Raw genomic sequence first — 21,700 nt, 5'->3', positions numbered from 1 at the left:
ACAGCTGCAGTAGCTATCAAATTAGCTGATATTTTGTCACAAACTAACCTGATGTATAGGCAGCTGCTGATGATAAATAAGAATACTGTGGGATTATGGGTATTGTGAATGTCTACCAAATTTCATGGCAATAAACCTAGTTGTTGTTGCGCTATTTCTCCCACAGAGTCATGGCACTACCATGACTTCCAATGTGGCCACTCTTCTTAATTTTAACTAATTAAACATCTGAACCAAAGTTTGATTGACAGGAAAAACATAATCACACAGAATATCTTTGTCCCTCCATCTTGGAACATGCACTATTTTAGTCTAGTTCTATAAAGGACGCAGATGATGGGTTAGGTTCCCAGAAACCATACACTGATGACTCTGCACAGGCAGCTGCTGCCTCTAAATGTGGCATAATTTACTGTGCTATAGCCAGCTTGTTTTCAAATATCAACCTTGCCTCTCTCTTTTCTTTTTTTACCTTCACGGTTCACATGTGCTTTGCTTGGTTAGATATATGCTGGTGGGAATATCCAATTAATTGGAATGAAGGGGTCAGTTTCTATATTAATACTGCCTCACACAGAAACACACCCACTACAATCCAAGAAACCACTGACAACGTAATTAAACATTCCAGTTCTTGTTTTCTTTTGTTTTCTAAAGTGAGAAATCAAAGTGGGAGCTAGATGGAGACAACACGGTGGCTTTTAAACTGGTACTAATATATCATATAAAGATCTGTTTCATGTAGGTATTTTTTTTTTTTTTTTTCAGTTTGCCACTTAGTCCTACTTCTCTTTGAGATGCTGTTGTCCAAGCTTATGTAAAGTTGCAAAGGAGCTGATACCCTGCATCATACATAGGTTAAGCAAAAAACGTTTGCTCCAACTGAAAAAGATTTCTTTTGAGCTCCTCATCCTGGAAGACTCAAGATGAGAGGGTATCACCTAGAGACCAAACCAGAAAGGTGGGTCAAAGACAGAGATGGAGCAATGGCTTGGACTTAGCTGGGCAACAGGTGATATGGGTGGTGGAAGGATGAAGAAGAAGACAAAGGGAATAGACAGACAACTCTGTCAGTAACTAGTAACATGGATACAAGTACGCAAATCTGCTGATAGTCAGTCATACTGAGATAAGTAACCACTCATAACTGATCAGAAGTAGAAAGGCAATGTCTCAAATGTTAGCTCAGACCAACAACTCTTTGTTTAGCTAAAAAATAAATTCTGCCACACTTTCTGTAACACTAAACTGTAATTTATATACCTGAAATGAAATACTTCCAGATTGGGAACCCTGAGATAAAATATTTTAAATCAACAGACTAGCCACTTAAAGAAATGCTGAAATGAAAATGCTGATATCAACTGGGGTATTGATTTGTTGCAATAATAATTAAAGCCAACTTATATCAAAATTATCCTTACTTATTCTTAGCTATGTCTGTCTCTGACAGATGATCTGCAGATTAATACGCTGTGTAGTAGTTACTTCAGTAGTTAACAATGTAACTGTGGTTCCAAAGGAAAGGGCTGTTTGACACCACCTAAAGCCAATAAATATATTCAAAGTACAGCGCTCTCTGAAATGGACATTATGTTTTCCTTGTGGATTTTTATTTTTTATCAAAATCTGCTCTAGGATTTACACAAAAGAGACTATAGAGAAGTACTTCACACAACCTCATGTCAAATAATCCCAAAAACATCACTTTGATATTGTAGTTGCAGGGGCGATTTCTCTGTTGTGTTCATACTTTTAAATGATATACATTAAACATCCAAAGTGCTTTTTAACAGCATTTTCTCCTACAATTGATTAACAGTTTGTACAGCATAATGACAGAATGATGAATTTGGATGTAAACTAAATTAGTCTATGATTACATTACTTTAAACCTCGGGTCTTTGTCTGGCCATCACTACTTCCTATGCTTCTTCTCTAATGAGTCACCCCTTGACCTCCTTATGTCATTCCATCAACAGTAAATGATTAGACACTTTAACTTACAGCTTCATTGAGTAGAAAGACCTCTAATTTTTGGCTAAATAAACAAAAGGATGGGAGTAATTTTATTACAGCAATTAAGCATGACACTTGGATGTTGATCAACCAGCAGTCACGTGGCCTGCCTTAAAAACACGGGATTCTTCTACATGGACTGATGCAGACTGCTTATACAAAGAAAGGCTAAAGTGCAGAGTACAGTGGAAGGTAAAGATATGCTTATTGTGGCATAGATTATGTGTCGACCACAGACAGGTGTATGAGCAAACGAAGCACTGTGGGGTGAGACGGGGATGGAAAAAAAAGCAGACTGACTCCTTTTTGTCTCTCCCTTGGGGGAGAACTGATAAAGCCATCACTCAGCAAATTGTTCATCTGTAGTTGAAACAGCTGTATCCAGATACGCGTGTACTGAACTCCTAAGCAATAACAATGCGCCAGCAAAACCCATGATGCTATATTTTGTCTGTCTGAGATTAGTGTTTGGGTTTTTTTTTTTTTTTAACCACACTTTTGTATATTACTGATTTGCTTTAGCCTGGATTTGATTTGGAAAAAATTGTGCAAGCAGTGACTTGATGTTGCTTATTCATCCCCATGTGTAACATGATATATTGTGGTGGGCAGATCATTGTAAAAATGCAAGCTTTTACCGTAAAAAACTAGCTTAACCAATAAACCGAATAAATAAATATTAAATATATATAGAAATACAATCCGTATGGATGGAGTTTAACAACCATTAAATGGAGGAAGTGGCCAATTTCATCTGCTTTGTCTTTTAGTTGGGCAGTTTGTCAGTTTGTTCAGTTAACTCACGTTACTGTATATTTCCTAAGTTAAGGTTTGGTAGGTAGGCCCAAACTTGTATATTTTGTCGAACACTTTTGTTCTGCCCTTTTTGTGTAAATAAATCCCCTTTTTTTGGAAAAGGAAATCTGTGTTCATCTTACTTTCCTGCTTGGTCCCTTACACCATATTTGATGTTGATCTCAATTCAGACAGTGCTTAAATACTGCGAACATTTCAATTGAAAACAGTTAAATTCTTCTCGAACACTTCGTTTTGTCTGCACTGCATATATATAGCTTTACAAAACCTGAGTGACTGTGTTTCTTATTCCACACATGGTCTTACCCAGTGAAGTCATTATCCACAATGCAACTCACGTCACACATTGAGACTCGTTTACTTTTAGAACTCGCATTTTGCCTCATGGCTGTCAGGGGCTAAAAGGAGGTCAGATTGTATTGAAGTGCATGGGAAAATGGCCGCATTTCTCAATTAAATGTTTTACCTCAGTACTTCCAGTTTCTCCAGTGAGTGAGCATTTGGTCTTTAGTTTCAGTCTTGAATGGTTAAAATTTTTCAAATGTTGGGTCCCATTTAGAGGAAAATATACCATATTTTATGATATGGTTACCCATTAGGGGATGGATACCATGTGATTTACAGCCTGAAACTGCCGGAAATTCAGGATAAAGTAGAGAGCAGATTACATCCAGCCTTCACTCCTCTTTAGCTCTGCTATCTCCCTCAACATTTAATTTCTAGTGGTTCATGATTAAAAAAAAAAAAAAAAAAAAGGAAAAAGATGGTGACAGCCAAATTACAAACTTTAGGCAAACTAATGGTGACTTGCCACTTGCTGTTATCACATTTGGAGCAGTGTACAATGCATGCTGATTAATACATCAGCAAACTTGGAACTGATCCTGTCTTGATTTGTCATCAATAAATCATTTCTAACCAAAAAGAGAGGCTCAGTTTTCTCACAAATTTTGCAGCATGATTCAGTGGATTATCATATTCTAATTTCTGATTTTAAAAGTTGGTGACACATGGCTATTAAAATTGATACTAACTGCCTTGACAACAATTTTGAATTCACATCTTTAAAAAGCTTTGAGACGGTTTCAGGAAGAAAGAAATCCATCATTGGACTGTTTTGACAGAATGCATTCTCCTCTTGAGATGACACTCCTGAACTCACAACTTTGTTACACACTTTTATACACACTTTTTGACTTTTGAGCAGATGAAGTTATACTTGAACTCAAGCATAAAGTGGAATGGGGTGGGACCTTTAAAATCATGCAGAGCCATATCCTGAGTGTATGAGGGCCATGATGAGGGAGGATTCACAGTCACTGAACTGGACTTTTTTTCAACGAAGCTAAGGGAACTCTAGACCTGAAAAAGGTTGGGGCATTTAATAAACTGTCTGTCCTCCAGTCAAAGTGACTGTGAACCCTCAATGTTGGTGCTGACCCTAAAAATATCCTGCAGCACATTTATGTCTTCAAAATTGAATCAGAATTCCCACTGCTACAAGTGTAAATTAGTCAAAACAAATATTTTCTGTCTGCTGTACTCAAACAGCGTGGAAACTGGATAAAAATTTTGCTCACAATAAAGAGACTATATTGTCATTATTGAACTGACACTGGGAAACAGGTTAGGAAATATAAACACCTGCTGCCAGATGAGGAGGAGGTTGTTTAAAACTTTGGCCAGCAAAAGAATGGCCAAAGAAGGCAAAAACAGTCAACAGGATTCCAGGGTGACTCAAGAAATGTAGAGCAAAACAGTGAGCAGGGGCTGGAACTTTCGAGAGATTTTAAAGCAGTCTGAACCTTCCCCAGCTTTAATTACACTGCATTGATCACAGGCAGGAAAGGAGTTGAAGGGGGGGTGGCGCATTTATGGCAAAGTCATATGGCTGATAATTTCAAAATCCCTCCAACTCTCCACGCTTTCTATCCCACTCACCCATTTAGCTGCTGATACAGTGGACAGTGAAGGTGTCAAATACATTTGACAGAATGCATTGTTCATATCCATCTCTTTGCTCCATGCTTAGATCGATTTGAAATTGTTTGCATTGATTTCTCCCCCCAAGTGCCTTTGGCCCAGTACCTCCTTGTAATCAACCACAATTGAATGGCCATGCATGACACTTCTGGCTTCCCCTTAAGAACTTTACCTATATGTAAAAGATGCAAAGACAACTACCTTAACAAAGTTGTGGCTCTCCTCTCCCCCACCTCCCTCTCTATTTTTTTATGTTGACCTACTTTTTTGAAGCGCTTAGGTTCCTTTCTTGGTTTCCACTGTTGTGGAAAGGGCACAAAATCTGCAAGCTCTCCTTCTGTAGTTCCCTCCTCAACCCCTCTCACCCCGATCCAGGCCTAGTCCAGCACACTGAAATATGCCTGATTCAACCTCACCGCCACTGCAAAATCACTCCCGCTAAGTCTCATAGATCTATATTCTGGGGGTTAAGGAGCTTATGCCTAGTGTACGACGCATGGAGAAAAGGGCTGAGCAATGATTCGCCATGGGATGAGAAAAAGGAAAGTGAAGCCTCTCTGTGTAGAGTGTATCTCATTATGGCTGAACTGTGTGCTACCTTTGGTAAACAGTGGGGCAACATTTCTCAGGCAAGCGTCACTCCAAAAGCAGCAGGCTGAAAAGCAACCATGACCATGGTGGCGCACAGCCATTGCTCAAATCTAGAGCCCCACAGGGATGTAGGAGTTTCATCATGATTAGTCAGATAGAATAAATAATCGGCGCTTATGACAGCCCCCTTAATTTCAGCGAGTGTTGAATGAATGTCCCGTCCAACTCTTTTGTGTTAGTAAATTCCCTCCAGTTATTTTTGCTGAATGACCTTCTCAATCATGAGAAAAGTCAAAAATTCAATTTCTGAGGGAGGCATTTATTATGTTAGCCTCTTGTGCTCAAGGGTACCTGCTAATTTTGACTGTATTCCAGGCATGAGGAGAGTGACTATACTTTCAATAGCATTTTAAAGAAATCAACAAATTAGAGCTTGATTAAAAGTTGACAATATTCTCGTAATTAATGGCATAGCAGCAAACATGCTTTTACAGCATGGTCTGTTGGCCAACAAAGGTTTTCTTTTTCACAACTTCCTGAATCTAACACCATTTATTCAGATGAAAAAGAGATGATCTTTTTTCCACAGCTGTACGGTCAGAGTTACAGATGTTTACTGTGATTGAGCAGCACACGAGTGATGTTTCTATTTGTAGTCATCTCTTCAACTCTATCTGTGAGTTGCAGCAAGACAACCAGACTTCAACACTTCTACCCATATCTTCGAACTGTTGTGACATTCTGCCACTCTGCATTTCTTTACTGCTATCTTCTCATGTGTGAAAAGCAAAACAAGAGTAATTAAATCCTCATTCCTTCACCCCTTACAATCACATTCACACTGTTAAATTGAAAAACCACACAGTGTAAAACAGATCCACTTAAGTGAATGCCCCAGTGACTCTTGTAGTAGCGCTAAGAAGAGGGGGAAGCCTTTGTCAGTATAATGGTGTCTTGTTTTCATGTTATATGACCCCGTATAAACTCAGCATCAAATGCTAATTACAACGTACAGTGACCTGATGGCTCAAAATCTATGGCTAATATCTTTCACAGGCTAATAAACAGCTGAGAGTATGTGGCATCCGAAGTATAGTGCTTTTGCAAGCAGGAAGGAGTTTGGTTAATTAAGACATGCTGACAAGTGGTGAACTCTGCACATCATTATGGATCCGCTGTCTAATTGGAATGAATGGTAACTGTAAATACATTTTTCTTCACTAGCGGCTAGCTGCATTCTCACTGCAGTACGATAACAGGAAGTGAGGTGTCGGCCCACAGAATCATCATTACATTATAAATCCTTTAGAATCCAAAATCCTACAGAGATGGAGTCACTAAAGGCTGGATTAACCTGTTAGGCATCCAAAGGGCCAACAATCTCTTGTATGGCCACTAATGACCGCACATATATTGACTGGTGCAAATTCCCTTAAAAATTATCCATTAATCAAATGATCAAAGCCAATTGCCATTCATAAAATGGATATCTGGGGCCATCAGGCTGTTTCGCCAAGCAGGTAATCCAGCCTTGAGTCCACCACATGACACGTTTACAGATGAATTCAGGGTCTTACCTTCCCTGCACTTTGATGTCAGAAATGGCATAGAAGTATCTAGACAAGTTGTTTTCATCCACCGTGGTAGCTCCTGTGGCAGGCCGGAGCAGACGGATTCTCAGGTCTGTGATGGTAAAGAAGTCCCTCAGATTCTTGGTGGTGTCCAGTTGGCCATAAAGTGAAGCCATGTTGTGGAGCCGGGGCCCAGCAAACAGTGCAAAGCGGTCCTTTATTTCAAAACGTACAGTTTTGTCGTACTTCCACACATAACCTCGTGAGTAGTCCTCAGTGCAGATGATGTCCAGCAGGGTATGCTGAGTGAGGTCCTGCACTGTCTTGGGCTCCATGGTGAAAGCATCCAGGCAGTCAGTGGCATAGAACTGGTAGGGCTGCCAGGTTCGCCCATAATCAAGAGACTTTTCCAGGACCATTTGCTCAGGCCGGCCTGACTCAAAGGTGAGCACAATGTCATCAGTCAGCTCAATGGTCTTGTTCCAAGACAGGGTGATGTTGACCAGCAGGGCCTTTGGGTATTTCTTCCAGGATGTGGACTGCCAGAAGGTCGTGGGATTACGGCCCTCAATATCAAACATTAGCTCTGGAGGATGGGCAAGCTCCTCAGTGCTGGCATCACATTCATTATTACACATGTAAGGGTTCTCCTACAATTGAGAGGGAGAGAGCAAAGAAAGAAACCAGAAAGGGAAGAAAACAATAGGTAAGAGATATTAGTCATGGTGAGCAATGCGATAAAATCAAGTCGATAGGTGGATAGAATCAAGTAGATAGATTATCAAGAGAAGTCAATGCAACCATTGTGCAATATCATTTTCTGCATATCACTAAAGTGATTTTAGAATCTGTGAGCCATTAAACTTTGTTTGGAGGAAAAACAACCTCAGGGTGCTTGCATGTATATTCATCCATTTATGAAGACAGATTGTTTCAATGTGCTACTTAATTTTTAAAGAGTGAGAATCAAAGATGGATACAATAATGCCTTAATTGACATTTTGACAGTTAATTTCCTCACAAAGGAATATAAAGTTTTTTTGGTCGTGTAGATTCTATCTGCAGTAATGTCTAAAACAATTTCCCCATTATAGAAACATTGGACAGTGCAGCTGAATTTAATTTGTCAAATTCATTATCCTCCTTTGTTGCTGCTGTGTTATTTTTTTCCTGTAGCCAGTTAGTAAAATTTGTCGCAATGGTTTATCAATACTGGGAACAACACCAAAGGTACTTAGAACTGCTTCCTGATGATTTGTGAAATTCACGGACAAACACACATATGCTGGGACACATAAATACTAAACACACAAGCACTTACTCTATTTCACTGCATCACAATGCTAATAATCGGATTAAGTTGGTGTGTTTAGGGTGGATTGAAGGCATCTCCATTGGTGCCAATTTAGCATGACCTATCCACTCCAGTCTCTGAAGACTTTGTTATCTGTAATGGCTGTCTCCAATGCGTACCATTTATCATCACAATGGGATTAACACCTTTTATACTGTTGTAATATTGCCATGGTGGGTGCTGTTATTTAACTTGTGCCAACCAATCAGTCCTTGCCAGCACCACTCAGTTAACACAGAAAGCTCAGCGTCATGAGGCCGTATGCTCAGCATTTTATCTCTTTTCTCTTCCCCATGCTCACAGGCAAGTACTGATCTTCAAAGAGAAGCATTTTTTCATTAGGTGACAAACATGAAAGATTAGGGAACTGTGTGTTCAGGGGATTGCTGGACAACTGGACAAAGTGCTCCAGCAGCAGATTTTCAGCAGGGTGGCTACAGGGATCAATAGGGCTATATATTTGTCTGATTACAGGGATGTGTGAGGATTATGGCAGTTTGTGTTTAGGTATGTGTGCTACAGTAATAACTGATTATGGAGTTCCTTCATAAGATAAGATGAAGATAAGATGAAACAAATAACTGAGATATTGGAGCAGTCTGTATCAATCTCAGCGATTCAATGGTGGGATTGATGGTGGCATAAATGTATCTCCAAAATAAATAAAAAAAAAAAAACAAACTCGGGGTTACAGCACTTCACACGGCCATGCGCTCTGATTTTACTTTAGGAAAGTTCAAATCTATTGTTTGACAACTTTAGCAAACTCTTTAAAGACAAAGACTGAGCTTTAATTTATACTTTATTTAAATTTAAAAATATAATTAACTTATTTCTCTCAGAGAATGCAACAGAACAACAGAACATCGTTCTTGTTTTGTTTAACTTAGCACAACCTCTGTCCCATAGCAGTTTTATCTCAACCAGGGACTATTTAACTCAACTCAGTGTGATATGTGAAAATGGTCAGAATTGATTAATTGCAATCTGTCATGTTAAAGTCACTGCATTATTGCTTCCTACTAGGAAGTTTTTCCTTGCCACTGTCACCAAGTGCTCATCAGGGGATCTGTTGGGTCTCTTTAAATAAATTTATAAAGAGTTTGGTCTAGACCTGCTCTATATGTAAAGTGCCTTGATGTAACTTTGTTATGATTTGGCGCTATACAAATAAATCTGATTTGATTTGATTTGATTTTACTATCTCAAATTAAAAGCGGCCTAATGTTCATTCATTCATCTTCTACTGCTTATCTGTTTTTCAGGTCACGGGGGGTGCTGGAGCCAATCCCAGCTCACCTTGGGCGAGGGCGGGGTACACCCTGGATGGGTTGCCAGTCCATCGTAGTGCTTAGTGTTTCAGTGGGTAAAAAATCAAGCTGCATCCTTTGAGGGGGAAAAATTAAGCCCTGCTGAAGAGCTAAAACCTGAAGTTCCTCGACAGACCACAGAAGTCCAACCTTTCTCAGTCTTCACAGATTCCCACGTTGAAATGAAATGATGAAGTAAAATTGAGGGGTAGCTAGTGTATCTGTTGCATAGCAACCATCATGAACTATGTGCAGGCACCTAGGAGGGCCTACATTTTTGTATTTACTAAAAGATATTAATAATGTGTTACTATCACTTCAACTTGTTTGCCATACTTCCTAACCATTTTATCAAAGCAATAGTTCACTGCAGTCTGGGTTATGTGCTTATTTTATCACATAAAGGGGTCATTAGAATGAACAAAGCCCCTTATTAGTGATATAAGTGTACACCACAGTGTGGTGTAAATTATTGCTTAAAGTATTGCCTCGTTGAGTGACAGATATGTATATCTTTGTATATGTTTACCACAAGCTGTTGTGAGCAGAAGTATCTCCACCTCTTTATTAACTCTCTTACAGTGACTTTGGCAGATTCAGGCATGACTAAGAGATGCTCTCCATAAACCCACGGTTCAGTTATTCCTCTGCCTCCATTAATGATAATGATAAATGTTATGACAGTAATTATCTGTTGTAATAGAGGTGAATGAACTGGAGACAGTCCACTGCTTTCCCGCAGTTCCGGGGTTACTTAGTAAACAAAAGCTGTAGTACTAAGCCCCCAGCTGGCTTCATATAAGATCTAGCCACTGACCAGGTGTTCTGTCTGAATAAAAGCCTAACTCTCAAGGCAAAGTTGGAAACATTGCAGTTGACTAATATTAGGGCACAGTTACAATGCTAAATTTTAATGGCAGGAATATTGGTTTTGCTGCTGCAGTTTAGATAATATGACATAGTAAATACAATATTTATAATAATCAATGAGGCAAGAAACACATCTACGCCTGTTTCCCCTACTTCCCTCTCCTGTCACTAAATCCAAGTTTTAGGTTTCTCGATGAAAACACGTTAAAGCCACAGTAACAATGTCACCTCTCATGCTTGACAAGTGTGTTTTTGAAAGACTGTCAACACCCCCTAAGCAGGCATAACTGTCACACATGAGTTATTATACATCTGTCTGTGAATACAGGGTGCACCAGATGCCGTAGTCAATGGTACACCTAACCTCCCACCATGAGATACTACACTGAATTTTCCACTGCCTTACTACTTTGTCTCCTCTCAGTCACCACTGTCCAGTGCCAAGGGAAGCCAACAGTCCAGACAGGATATTGATGGGGCCCTCCAACAGTCACTTTCACTGTCACCTTACCTTGGAGGAAGGGAAAAAAAATCACCAACCTTATTAGTGAATGAAGCAGTTTCTTCCCCTTACTTACTGTTTTTTTTTGTTTGTTTGTTTGTTTGTTTGTTGTAACCAATTCTTTAGATTGTCTTACACCAGAAACCCATGCCTGTCCCTGTTTCCTCACCACCATTTATGCACAGATACACACGGACAGTTTGACATATCCCACATAATCAAGTAGTAGATTATCTTGTCTTGATAAATTGGAGCTTGTAGCAGTTGAAAGGTCCTCCTGGAGGAGCGCCTCCTCCTCCTGACAGTACGATCGAGCCCACAGGGAGCAAGGCGAGAACATTGCCTAGTAATGATTTGTGGGGAATTGGACACATGTTTTTGGAAAGACCTTTTCAACTAAACGGATGATAAAAACCACAAGTCAAATTTAGACACGAGGGAGAAGATATCTATTAGCCCTGCATGGATCAAGTGATAATAGAACAAATTAAATGGTGCAAAAGATTTAGGTCAAGCCAGAGCAGTGTTACTAAATGAAGAAGTTAAAAAAATAAATAATAAGTGTGACCCAAAGGAACTGAGCACAACTGAAGACCCAATGAGCTCGCGCAACACAATTACAAAAAACTGATGATTTATAATTAATCATTATAAAAAGTTTTGTTCTTAGCCAATTAAGACACATTGTATAAGTGAGCATAACATAAGAAATGTTTTTTCTGGTGAGTAGTGAGATGAAATGAGATAGTTGTGGAGCAATAATCAATCAAAATGATCCTCCTCTGCTGTACCTGATAATGTCATCCATGAAAGTACAGCAGTATCAGAATTTCTCCACTGAGAAATAATTCCTACTTTGTGAAAGCGCTCACATTTTTATGATGGGTATGTGTATGTGGCTGAACATTGCTGGCAAACTCACCATGCTGGTTACATGTGCTTTCTCATTAAGGCACTTTCACTTAAACAGAGTGTTTCAACCCACAGCCTATACTGTAACGCAGATATAGAGGTCACAATTGGTGTCAGTGAAAAATAAATGTGGTTTTACTTTAAATATAGAAGATAAGTGCCGTGCAGGTGAGTTACTGATATATTAAGCCTGTCTAATGTTAAAAAAGGTATGACTGTGGTGGCTGACAGCCTTGGCGTAGCCAGGTCGTAGCCACTGATTGAGAATGGAATTTGAGGGAATATAAATTTACCAACTGCCAACAAGCCATTGAGGTAGATGTGCTCTCACCAATCACACCAATCTGTTTGTGTGACAGATGTTTTGGTCTTGTAACCCAGATAGAACTGAGTCTGCCCTTCATTTATTCTTCTTGCTTCCTTTCCCTCTTCTTTCTCTCCCTGCTCCTCATTTCTTACCCACAAAAAGTTTCACTTTCAAAGTGCAAATAATAGCTGTTTCAATACCAAGTTTTAGTTATCTCATTGCTATTGCATGTAAAAACCATATATTTGTTTTCATCGCATATTAACTCAAATCAGACAAATAAAGACTTGCATACAGTACTCAGATAGTTTACTTAAGTTATATCTGGATTGGCAATAACCATGTACCATGCAAAAAGAAAAACAAAAAAACAAAATAAACAAACATCCAGCAGGATGTTAATAACAACCAATAAAAACTGTGGGCATTTTACAATAAAGTTATTTGAAATAAATTCTTGCCAGGAAAGCAGCAGGCCCAGATGGAGTGTGTCCAAAGCTCCTGAAAGCTCCAGTGGATGGTTAATGAGAGTCTTTAAACAGACAAGGTCCCAGTACAGTGGAAGACCTTTTGTCTTGAACAAGTGCCCAAAGTGGGGTGACCAGCTGAATTAAAGGACGACAGACCAGTGGCCTTGATTTCTCACATTATGAAGACTCCGGAGTGGCTGGTCCTCCATTTTCTAAGGTCAAAAGTCACAGATGGACCCACTCCTGTTTGCTTATCAGGAGCGCATATGAGTGGATGACATGCTGCATCGGGTCTACGCCTATCTGGAGGAGCCAAAATGTCATGCGACAATTCTCTTTTGTGGTTTTTCAAGTGCTTTTAATACAATCCAGCCCCTCATTCTGTAAGACACGTTTGAGGGGATGGGTGTACATCGCTTTCTGACTTCATGGATCACAGACTACCTGACAGAGTGGCCTCAGTATGTCAGGCTTCAGAACTGTGGCTGATGGGATGGTCAGTAGCAGCATGGGAGCTCCACAAGGGACTGTTTTAGCACCTTTCCTGTTCACGCTTTGCACTGTGGACTTTCAGTACAACACAAATTCCTGACCATGTTTTATCACTCAGTGGTGTCCAGCACAGTTTTTTGCAGCTATATGCTACGGAGGCAGTCTCTCAGACAAAAACACCAAGAGACTGAGTAAACTGGTTAAAAAAACAGGCTTAGTGCTGGGCAGGACTCACTAAGAGTCCTGTCTGGGTTGGAAAGGTTCACAGTTCAAAAGCTGAAAGCAATAATGGACAATGACAGACACCCCCTGTACAGCCTCCTGGATAAACAGAGGAGCAGCCACAGTGGTCGGCTCTTCTCACTGTGCTGTAGAACAGAGTGATTCAGGAAATCCTTTGTCACCACACCACCATTAGACTTTTCAAATCCTCCTGAATTCAGCTCCACAGACATTACACACATCCTAACTACCACAACAGAGCTAAATGGTAAAGTGTTCAATTTTAATTTTAAATTTGACATGGATTTTAATTCTTAACCAACTGCAAGTATTGTATTTATTGTATTTCTAGGGTATTTTAATACCTATGTGCTACTCTAAGTGTGCTTATTGATTTTATGTTTTGAAGAGCTGCTGGACAGTTAAAATTCCCGTTTGGGGATGAATGAAGTACTTCACTATCCTATGTTATCTTACATCATACGATTACCATCATAAATTTTTAAACCGGTGTTGGGTTAATGTAATACTAAATAAATCCAGCCATTCTAAAACTGGAATATGCTATCATGAATCCTTCAAGTAAAATGGTGGAAATAATTATTTCTGGTTTAAATTTTTTTAGAGAAAAACTTTGTTACGTAGTCTCTAAATTTCAATGTATAGACAGTGCAGAATGTCCCCCAGCTTCTCTATGGAAAAGCATAATCTCTTTTCTCACATCTAATCATTGCTCTTCCTTGTTTTCACCTTTATTCAGGAAAGTGTGTGTGTGTGTGTGTGTGTGTGTGAAAGGTGGAGGTGGGGGTTCAAGTTATCCCTGCTGCATTAATGAGACCTTGCGTTCCACGATAGATTTCTTCACCCTGACCCAGCAGCTTGATTGAAGCAGTTCTCTCTCAATTTCAAAACCGCTCTCTCGATCTTACTTGCTTCAGTTGTGCCAACACCTTCACTGGATCACCCTCTCTCCCACAGCGATGAGTGCAACAGACGGAGAGAGGGGCTTAACCTGGACGTGGGATGAATATTGGATGCCAGTGAGACAGGTTACAGTGGTAATAGACACCCAAGCCAAATCCTCATAAGGATTACAATCACATTTTCAATGGCTTAGGGTCAGTTAGAGGTCGACTGCCCAGAACCATGGTCAACAAAGTAACACAGCCCCATAATCACACACACCCCAGGTTCTCTTGCCAATAGTGTCTAGATTCAGGCATAGTTAAGAATATATTTTCATAGACATTCTGACAAAACAAAATGTTCCTAGTTACCTCCAGTTCAGCCTACTTAGTAGACAAATTATTAGACTTCAGAACAGAGAGGAAATTGGGATTCTGCTTTTACATCTGCACAGTAAAAGCTACAATTAATAGCTGAAACTGTTGCGTATCTTATTTTAGCTTACCTTAGCTTACCTTAACATATGAAAGGAAATGATGGGGAACTAGCAGTGCTAAACTGTGGCTTAGACTAGCAGCACTAAAAATGTGTCACTATACATACTCAAACACATTATTTGACAAAAAGTGTTGGTGTTCCACCAGCCTCATCAGCTGTAAGTGGAGCTTGGACTCACACTTGAAATATGCTGTTTTGTAGCACTAGAGGGGGAAATCCAACAGTGATTTGAAGCAGTTAGCTGCACTGTTCAAGGACCTTAAGCACCACAGTGCGGCCTGTCCAGTCGACTGAAGAGAGGTTATGAGATAAGACGATGTGTAAATGTTCTCATGTTGCATTCACTGTATTTAGTGGTGACAATTTAGAAGATTAATGAGCTCTAAATACAAATCGCGGGGAAGGCCTCCACCTTGCAGCCTCTGCTCGTTCAGAAGGTGTAAAAACATTTTTATAATCCATTATCTTTTACGTGACAGTGCAAGCATGAGTTGGTGTTTCTGTGATATGGTCAAGGGGCAGGACAAAATCTCCTTTCTTAGGGGAATAAGTATATTTATGTGAGTGGGCCTATTAACTTCATACAGTTCTGGACTGGACGAGGGCATGGTACACCCTGGACAGTACATCAGTCCATCACAGGTCAAACACATAAACACAGACAGACATGAATGACTACTCACACATCTCTAATGTGTGTCTTTGGACTGTTGGAGGAAACACATGCAAGCTCAGGGAGAGCATGCAAATTCCAAATAGAAAGGCCCAAGCCTGGGAGTCAAACTAACAAACTTCTTGCTATGAGGCAACTGCACTAACCACTATTCTACTGTGCTGCCCATGTACAGGTAAGGGTTAGAAACTTTATTTACAAAGCACAGTGTCAAATTTAAATAATTATTTCATTTAACAGCTCTTGTGTGAATAAAGTGATGAAAGGTATAATCTGATTCAATAGGACAATTATTTGTAAACTTAAGTAAGAAAAACAAGGACTGGATGGCCTGGACTGGACTGGTGGCCTGTCCTGGTTGTACCCTACGCTCGCCCAATGTCAGCTATGAAAAAAGAAATACATTTATTAAAATAGAAGGGAAAAATAATTATCCTCATCCATTATTGAAATCCATTGAATATGATTAATTTATGAGTAACTTAAACAAAGACGTCCTTGTTGGTTGATTGCAGTGTTGAACTGGTCACAGACATTTGAACCTGACAGTGACTGTGACTCATACATTAAAAACTTAGCTGATCATCTTCCAGGTTTTCATATATTTTGTTCTTTCAAATAAAAAAAGTTTTCTGCAATGGTTGCATGTAGCGCTGTCATCTATATTTTATTAAGATGTCATTTCTACAGTGAGCCAATACACCAGGGTATAATCGATCTGCTGACTGGTACAATGCTGCATCTCTCCATCAAACTGTCCTGTCAGATTACAGGAAAACTTTGCCATTTCTATACATTGAGATTTGAAACCAAGAATAGCCTGCAGTCATGATAACTCCTTATCTCAGCCAAGCACTCCCTCAAGAGTTGAATCGCAGGCCACATCACACACTCTTTCCTGCTCCTGCCCCATCTTTTCCTTGGCACCATCTCTCCATCCACCGGTTTCTTTAATGGTATAATAGCACTAAATATCCTATTTCGAAGACCCCTAGAGAGACATGAATCAGTGTCACCTTGACCAAGAGTCTCAGCCCAATGCAGGGAGCTGTCCCAGCTTCTTCCCCATGGAAACAAACCTCAGCCTCCTACAACAACAAATCAGTGGAAGATCATTTGCTGTCCTGCTGCCAATTGGGAAAAACTGAAACAAAAAAAAATCTGAGTGACAAAGAAAGCAAAATTGTTATATTGTTTTATTGTTAAAATGGGAAGGCAAAGCATTTGACTTATTATACCTTAACTTTTACAGAGTCCTGTTTTTGTTTAGGCTGTAGATATCAAGGACGAAACTCAGCCAGTAAAGGGAGACTTGTGTATCAAATACTATAATGTTATGAATATGCACAGTTTACACTGTCAGCAGCTAGTTTATTCAATACTGGCTAAAACTAATGCAGGCTAACACAGGAAATCACAGATTTGAAGATATGTGTTGTTTTGAAAATGTCTTGGATTGATGTAAACTATCATGACACTTATCACTAAAATGCACGATAATTAAAACAGAATTGTATTGAATATATATGACTGCATTCATTTTTGATTTAGTTATACAAAGGATATAATAGACTTAATGAAACAGGCCATAAACAAAGTGCAGTTACACACTTTTATCACTTTAAGTAAAATAGTAAATTGATTGTACTTAAGTAGAGCTTTTCAAGTCACATTCAGCCATTTACTCACAGATAAATTTTTGTGCTTTGCTATGATATACTTCCTCGCGAGCTACAGCTGCCTGTTTGAGGAGTCAGTATTTTATTCCTTTTTATATTTTTGTATATTTATGTATATTTTATATTTGTCTGGCACTTTGGTGGTAGCACTGCCATTTGCATTAATTTTTGTGCTGACATGTGGCCTCAAGGATGAATTATAATCACCAAATTAAAAAAGGAAATAAGATGAATAATTAAACTCAGATGGTGGACATGACAAACGGTACACCTCCTAAACATGTTGGCAATGTCACAGAGCCTCCCTTGGGAGGACTAACAATGCTGTAGACTTCTCCGGATAGGCCCCGTTACGCATGTTCATGCATTGGTAAAATGAAATTGGCAAACAAAAACTGCAGGACACAAGGTGACTAGAAGAAAAATTCAGGCCCTTTGAATGTTTATTTAAAAAATATGTTGCCCCGCTCTAGCCCAGAGAGGCATGGGCTTTTAGAAAGATATCAGTGTTTAAATTCAAATTGGAAGTGTTGGGAAACAGACTTGTTGCTTTTGAACCCTATCAGGAGAAATCACTTTTCGTGGTCTGCTGCAGGAGTAAGCAGATCAGCGTAGTGTCTATTTCATGATCCTTGTCCTGAAAGCATTTGAGTGCCATCACATTTCACTTTGATTGAGGCCCTTTCAATCAATCTTCTGTCATAAGTTTCATCCCTTATTAGTAGCTCCACAGGAGGATTAATTTCTGTTAATGAGTGCTTCTGTGAGTTGGTCACAGAAGCACCTGTTGTTATGTTAAAGGGGTCTACAGGATGAGGTGGGGGAGCAAGGGGGCTGGAGATGTGTAAAAAAAAAAAAAATCCCACCAGTTGTCATATTCCGGATACCAAAGATTTCTACTTTTCTCACTGCAGTCTTTTTGGGGGTTGTCTTTTATTTATTTATTTTTTAATTCTGGCTTTTAAGAGATGATTAAAATCAATAGTGTTGTAAAGCACTGCCTTCCCACTGTGGATATTTAACTGTGCAGAGCATAGTTGGGATTCAGCTCAAGGCCTGAAGGTCTATTTAGCCATTCTACAGGGAGACTCTCTTCTTTTTTGTTTTCCCTTTATTCTTCTTTCTCTGTCTCTTTCCCTCCCCAACATTTTTTTTTTTAACCACTGAATCTGAGAAATGATTGGCAGATGACTCCTGGGAAAAAGAACACAGGCCTTTTTCTCTCACCAAGCTCACAGAATCCCAACACTCAAACATACTGACAGACAAAGTGGGCATACGCGCACACAAACACACGTACAAATACATCTTAAAGGCAAGTCACACTGAAGACTGAATATAAATAAGGACAAACACACACAGAGGCACACACAGGATTTGACTTGGCACTTTTGCTATGATCCTTGACAGTTTAGAAAATTTACAAAAACAGAAATTAAACTGCTAAACCTGGCCCAGAGCTGACTCCTCTTAAAAAAAAGAGCCTAATTACTGGTACTAGCAAGCCATAACTAGTGGAACCATGGGAAGTCTCCTCGCAGTCACGGCATCAAAATGTTTCTACGTGAGCAGCATCAGTTTGATATGAAAAATTTTTTCTTCAGCTTGAAAGTATAGAATGGGTTTGTGAGTAGTCACAAATACAAAGGGAGCCATCAAAAACCCCATTAATAACTAACTTACAATTATTTCATTATTATTTCATAATTGACCATCTGTGATTTTTGATGCAATCGCAGTTTCTTTGTTCAACCGCAAATTTAAACAATTTTTGGAGGTCTTGGGGTTTATTTTCATGAGATAATCCGTTTGCATCCATCAAACTAATTCTCAGTGTCTGTATGCATCCTGTAGGATGCCTCATGTGCATTGATTTACAGTTGCAAAGTCAAATTGGCTTTCTAAGGTTAACAATGCTTGGAGAGAATTGGGTAGTTTCATGAGAGGCAATCTTGAGAAATGCCCATAACATCAAGCTGGTACACGTTTGCTTTTGACTGGAGTTTTTGTTTAGTATTGGTAACAAAATAAGAAAGAAAAAGTGTCACTTGACACTGTCCCGCTGGTTCTGTCATAATGTAGGGATGTTGGAGAAGCCCAATTGGTTTCAGCTAAATTATGATTGGACGATCAGTCATTTGGGGAGGGACTAAATTGTCATCCTGCTTTCAGCTGTAGCACCATTTTGACGCAAAATTTCTAAAAGTAGTACAACTTATCCGTTTTGGGATTATTTTGGTTTCAAGCTAAATCAGAGGGGAGAGCCCACAAATCTGGAAGAGGTGATTTGCCTAACCCTAAGAAAACGGTTGCGGCACAACCAATTTGAGACAGCATCTCAAAAATCACCATCCCACACAGTTTCCACAATTAAATCGATCAGTGCCCCTGCATCAGTGGATGGCCCCTCCCACCAGCTGGGTATAGTGGAGTCGTTCAGCACAGTTAGGTCCAGCCTCAAGCCAGAGAAACTGAACATGCTCGTGTGTCTGAACCAAAATCTGCCAGACAAGTAACCCCTATTTTTAATTTCCCACCACCCCACGCTTGTTTTTTTTTCAGAGGACTATATATTTGTATTATTATTATTATGATTTAAAATGTCAGTTGCTGGCACTTGTCTGTATACACGTTCATATAAACTAAAATGGAAAGGGAGGTACAGTTGGGAAAAAAATACAAGTCAAAAAGCAGTGATGACTATTTTGACATAGTTTTACAAATAGTGATGACTATTGGACTTGGATAATGAAAAAAAATATTTAAAAAATTGGAAAAGAGACAATTATTTTGTTAATTGCAATTATTTCTGAGACAATTAACTGAGTAGCAACATTTGGAATTGTTACACCTCTATTAATAACATATCAAACACTGGAATCTCTGCCATCATGCATCAATGAAACTGAATAAATAGAACTCCTAAGTACCATCAGTAGCAATGCAAGAGGATATACTTGATACACACTGATTCTCTGAAACATGTCACACTCCTCTACTAATGTGGGTTAGGGCTATGTGTCAGTGTAAAATAGGTATTGGTCCATTAAATTAAAAAAAGAAAAAAAAAATCGGAATTGATTTTAGCTGTCAGCAGTCAGCATCAAAGAAACATGAGTGGATCCACTTGATTCCACAACAATAACTTCAAGCAGCTGCTGCCATGATAATCATAACCCTCAGAACGGAGTCAAGAGTGCTCTGCCAGCTGATTGTCTTTGTGCTCTTGATGAACCACTGTTATAAATGATGAGAGGGAGGTGAAGGGCTGAATGGTAGATCGGAAAAAAGGAAATCAAAAAACTCTAACAGGACTAGAGGGGAATATTCCAATAATCAACTCCACTCTACAGAAACTGGATGAATTAAGCACTGCGTTAGTGATTAATTAAACCAAGAAATTCAAATGAATGAGAACACATATGTGTATATGTGTGTGCATCTGACAAAATTTGTTGTGTACTTTTCTGGCACCAAACACTAGAAACTGACCAGTTTTAGGCTGCAACCTATTTTAAGGCAGCATTGGCTGCAGTGGATGACCCTGCGATCTCAGCACCCACAGCTGTGCTCATTAAGTCGTCAACAGATTTAAAATAATGGGCTTAAAATCACTAAAATAACAGAATATCAGAATGGTCTTGAGAAAGGACTGCAACGTTTTTATTACGTCCAGAAGACAATATAATTTAAAAGCACAGTAATGTAAAGTAAGGTTTCACATGATGCCAATAGTCACACATATCCTATTTAAAAGACGGTTCACTCAGGAAGGTCTCCTGCATTTGGAAGCAAAAGGTGTTTATATATGATGTATTTAATGTATAATAATTTAGAAGATGTATGCAGAGATTACAATTTTCAATGTTTTTAACTACCATTGTACTCCCTGCAATGTTCACTTATAGCTTCATCTATATTGATGGCTGTTTCATCAGTCTATGGGTGTGACACATGAATGTGTGGAGTGAAAGCAGTGGAAATCGTTTAGGTTGTTAATTATGAATTCTGTGGAAAAAAAAAATGAAAGTGAAAAACCAGAAAGGCAAAATTGAAATTTTTTGTTTTAGTAAAATTCTACTTATACACTTTATCATTTAGACTTTTGACAAGCTTTTTCATCCACAGTTCTTCAAGAAAACAACTTCCCTACTAATGAGATGGTGCTCTGAATATAAACTGGAAGACAAGCAGTTAGAGCTGTTAGGTAGATTTCAATTTTGATCTACTGTCCTGATAGACACTAGAGCAAAAGTGCTTTGATGAAATAAATTTTTATGTTGCACAATGACTTTGGGGAAACAGTTTGAAAAATGTCTTTTCAAAGCTCAGATGACTAAAATTAACAGAAATATTAAGGACATTTCCAAATGAGCTGCCTGAGAATGTCCTGTCATCATCACCACTCAGCTTTTAAACCATACACAATAGACAGGGTTTATTATGATCTGAGACACAATATGAAGCATTACCCCATGCATATACCTTCCCCTATTGGTAGAAGGTTTTTGTGAAATGAAAGAGG

The 21,700-nt window shown here is 39.1% G+C and overlaps 1 protein-coding gene across 10 annotated transcripts in view; it reads right to left on the bottom strand.

The window, feature by feature from the left end:
* Positions 1 to 21,700, bottom strand: part of ntng1a (netrin g1a) — a 113,284-nt gene that overhangs the window by 47,139 nt on the left and 44,445 nt on the right. For all 10 annotated transcript variants that reach the window (XM_029528898.1, XM_029528903.1, XM_029528899.1 and 7 more), the window contains exon 3: positions 6,987 to 7,630. In XM_029528898.1, the coding sequence (XP_029384758.1) occupies positions 6,987 to 7,630 (644 nt within the window). The remainder of the gene's footprint in view (positions 1 to 6,986; positions 7,631 to 21,700) is intronic.

This window comes from Echeneis naucrates, chromosome 20 (genome assembly GCF_900963305.1).
Source record: "Echeneis naucrates chromosome 20, fEcheNa1.1, whole genome shotgun sequence".
Taxonomy (NCBI): domain Eukaryota; kingdom Metazoa; phylum Chordata; class Actinopteri; order Carangiformes; family Echeneidae; genus Echeneis; species Echeneis naucrates.
Note: the sequence above shows the minus strand (reverse complement) of the source record. Positions and strands in the feature narration are given on the sequence as shown.